A 4068-nucleotide genomic window follows, 5' to 3' on the forward strand; every position below is an offset into this window, starting at 1 on the left:
GGGACTGCAAGTGGGTCATGAGAGTGTAAAAATGGTAGAAGGCTGGCTGCTTTCCTTATTCCCTGTTGATTGAAGGGGAGTTGGACTAGATGATCTTTACAGATCAACTCAAATTATTCTATGATTTTGTATTGTAGGAAGTGAAAAATATCTCCTCCACGTATTGGGGTAAAGATTCAAGGCTCTATAGCAGCAAGCTGTAACCATTGGCCCTGTCCATGGATCATCTTCTTGAGTGATGTTTGTAGCATATATAGGAGCAAATTACCTGCAGACTTTTGTTGGTCATGAGCAGGTAAACGCAATAAATCTATGCAGAAATACTGTTTCATCCCTAGGGGAATGCACAGCCCTCAGCCACTGCTGAAGAGCACAGCTCCAGCTCTGCTTCCCAGACAATTGCTAAGTAGACAAGGTGAAGCCCTTTTTTTTTTTTTTTTTTTTTTTTTTGGAATGATCTGACAACAAAACATTGGTGTTATACAAACAGTACAAAGTTTATTGCAGGGTTGAGCTTTAATCTCTTGTGGTTGCTTATTGACAACAGAAAAATTAGAAGCTCAGTGAAAAGGCCTTCTCAACATCCTGTTTGTAAGCTGCCTTGAAACAGAGGATCTCACTGCTCCTCTCTCTAAAACCCAACGTAAGTCTTAAATGAGAGACAGCAAGGATTGGGTCTGGGTTGCTTAAAGTTCCCATTTATTCTGCTTGATTTATCTTTTGTGCTTCCTGATTTTGGCCTTCCTAAGCACAGGAAGAGAAAAAATCATGATGTGTGATTTGTGGTATATCAAGATATATGGTACATGAAATCTAGTGCTGTCAGCTGTGGTTGAATGTCGTGAAGACTTATGGAGACAGCTTGAGAGACTTTCACCACCTGACACCAGATACCTGCCAGGAGAGACGAAACAACACTGAAGAAATCAGTCAGGCTTCTTTTTCCAGGGATTCCCTCATTTTTCACTTTTTGCTAGCAGAGAATTATGCCCTAATTTTCAAGTTACACACTGGTATCTCGGTCAGTGAGATACTATATAGTGAGATGACTATACCTGTGTCAGGAGCACACAACCTCAGAATCATGGGATGGGTTTTGGTGAAGCTTGCAGACCTGATAATCTGCTGTGGGAGGCTAATCTGGAAACTAGGATATTTACTTTTTCCTGCACGTTTGTAGAGAAATCAGATCAGAACCACAGGTGTTTTAAAACTTCATGCTTTTGTATACCTTGAATAATACCTATTTAATCAGAGCCATGGAAGTAACTTAAACAATACAGAAGATTGATTTTGTCTTATGCTCTTTATATGTTTCCTTGTATATGGGTACAGTTGGCTAAAACATTAATTTGCATAGTTTTTAGACCTGGCTACATCACAAGTATGTAAGTGCAGGCATTTAATAGTCAGCACTTCTGCTATTTTGCTGAGACATCTGGGCCTCACAGAGTCTCTTCTTTTCCCTGAAAGATCAAGTGCAATACTTAGAATTATTTTTCTTGTTGTGGAATTTGGTTTTTGTGAGTGCTAAGATTGTCTGAATTTTGTATGCTCCCTTTCTAGTGTGTATCTGTGCTCTAGTATGCAATGCCACCCAGAATGTATTTGTTACAAAAGAGAACCAAAGATCTGTAGAAAATACTTCGTGTTTGATCTTGACAGTGAGTCTGGCCATAGTTTTGCAATGTGTTCATGCTGGAGCAGGATAGATGTAGACTCTGCATTTACATGCTTCTGAATTTTATGGGCTTGCACTTAGTCACTGCTCTCCGTAACTAAATTGATTGGTCAGGCAGCCATCCTGAGGGAATCCAGCAAATGATGTTATGGGACTGCCTTTGAGGAGAATTATTGGAAAAAATAATCCAGATAATTTTAAGATAGAATTTATGACAAAATTAGATAACTGTTGTGTCTTAAAATAGCAAGGGACTTCAAGTGTCCTCTTTTAGGCTTGTGTACATTAAGACAGAATAAGGAGAGGCATAAAGATGCAAGCTTCTTCCTACCCTTGTGTCTGCATCTACCAGCTTTCTCTATAGTAGGGCAGAAGACAGATAGCAAGATTTGCCTGCAATTAGATAAAATAGTTATTTGTACTGGGTAATCATAGCCTGAATAAGGGATAACTGGAGTTGGAAAGAAATTCTGATTCAAGAGGAATCTCAACAGGCTAAGGACCGGAGTCTACTCTTAGCTCCTGTAATTTTGTGGAGCTTCTTGAGGTCATCACACTTGCAAGATTAAGACTTTACATTTTAGGAAATGCCCAAATAAGTATCAGCCATGTAAATGATTGTATGTGGGAGACAGAACGTACCACAGACCAAGTTCAGCAAGCAGATGTATCTTGATGACTCAGATGTATCTTTTAAAATCACTTTGTGAGGGAGGTTGGATTAGCTGACTTAAGTCCCTTATTTTTGCTAACTCTGCCACAATTCTGTGACAACTAAGCAGGCATTTATGTCATTTTGGGCTTATTTTTCAAAAAAGATCAGAGCAAACTCAGCATGTTGCCTTGGGGCTCTAAACTTGCATAAGAGCAATCTCGTCAGTATTTTGGGACACAATTACAGGATATTTAGGATCTTATGTGAATAAATTAAATGTGTTCAGGGCCAGTGCCAAGTGAAGCAGTACTACTTCAAGATAATCCTGATCATGAGAGCTGCCTCAGTCATGTTCTTTATTCCCAATAGGAATATTTCCTATAAGGGCAACAGGAAATTTATAAGTCAGTCAAATATATTGCAGACCAGCATGTGGTGTGTGATGTCTGTCCCTTGCCGGTTATGTATTTGGCACAGAAGACCAAATAGAAGGGAAGAAGCTACAAGATAGAGGGGACCAAGGTTTTCATTAAATGACACTGGTGTTTCTGGAAGAGAGAATAACAGTTCAAGAATCTAATTTCCATGTTATTCTTTTCTCCAGGGTTTCCAGAGCATCTCTGTGCAATGGCTATGGTGTCTCTGTTGGACTTTGAAGCTTATGCAGAAAAATATTTACCTAAGATTGCTTGGGATTTCTTTGCATCAGGAGCGGATGAGAATAGCACCCGAGATGAAAACATCCTGGCATATAAAAGGTAACGTGGGGAAGAAGTGGAGGTGTTGTGCTGGAAGCTTTTAAACTATGTTTGTGTACAAGTGTTTGCATTTCATACACAACGATTCCTAACACCTTGCTTGCCCTTATCTGAATAATATATGCTGTGTGCTATGGTGCTACCCTCCATAAGGCTCAAATTGCATAAGACACAAGGGATGCTGAGGATGCAGGCAAATGGTGTGGTGTGTTTGGTACGGTATGACAGGAAAGGGAATGTGTGGCTACAACAGAACGTGATGCAGTGTGTAGCATGTGGCCAGTTGCAGGAAGCCTGCAACTAGTGAGAGATTTGGAAAATATGCTGTGGACACTGAGGTCAGGTACAATGTACAGTGAGAACAGGCATGATTGCTAAGTGAAAGACAGAGACCTGGGACTTGGCTGCAAGTAGAAATAATCTGTGGGATGGACAATAGGAGAACAAGGAAGGTAAACCGGGGCAGTCTGAAGTGGGAGTGTAAAAATGAAGTACTGTGACCAGTGGGCAAGAGTATGGGATTAATGACAGCTGGTAGTGGCAGAACTGATAGCTGAATTGGCAAGAAAAAGGATGAAGGGCCTTTTTCTATGCTCATTTCTTTATTAGCTCTGATTGCTGCATTTCAATGGGTAAAAGTAGACCTGGTTTCCACAGAGCTTGAAAAGCAGAGAAGCCACCAGGCAACTACCATCCTGAAGGGTGCTTTATTTCTGTTGCCTTGCAGGATTCGTTTTCGGCCACGTATGCTGCGAGATGTGTCTATACTGGACACTAGGACGAAAATCCTGGGGACGGAAATCAGCTTTCCTGTAGGAATCGCCCCGACTGGCTTCCACCAACTAGCATGGCCTGATGGAGAGAAAAGCACAGCCAGAGGTACTCTTTTGCTTTGCTATCATGTAGCAAATGTGATTTGTGAAATAAAATAAAATAAAATAAAATAAAATAAAATAAAATAAAATAAAATAAAA

At 40.3% G+C, this 4068-nt stretch overlaps 1 protein-coding gene across 1 annotated transcript in view; it reads left to right on the forward strand.

The window, feature by feature from the left end:
- Nucleotides 1–530: 530 nt before the first annotated feature.
- The window catches only part of LOC122193411 (hydroxyacid oxidase 2-like), a 7701-nt gene continuing 4163 nt past the window's right edge, over nt 531–4068 (forward strand). Inside the window, exons 1-3 of the mRNA XM_042894187.1 lie at nt 531–643; nt 2941–3094; nt 3822–3973. Coding sequence (XP_042750121.1) covers nt 2964–3094; nt 3822–3973 — 283 coding nt within the window. The 5' untranslated portion in view covers nt 531–643; nt 2941–2963. The remainder of the gene's footprint in view (nt 644–2940; nt 3095–3821; nt 3974–4068) is intronic.

Source organism: Lagopus leucura, unplaced genomic scaffold (assembly GCF_019238085.1).
Source record: "Lagopus leucura isolate 7727_CA_CO unplaced genomic scaffold, USGS_WTPT01 3-78_obj-0_obj, whole genome shotgun sequence".
NCBI classification, from domain to species: domain Eukaryota; kingdom Metazoa; phylum Chordata; class Aves; order Galliformes; family Phasianidae; genus Lagopus; species Lagopus leucura.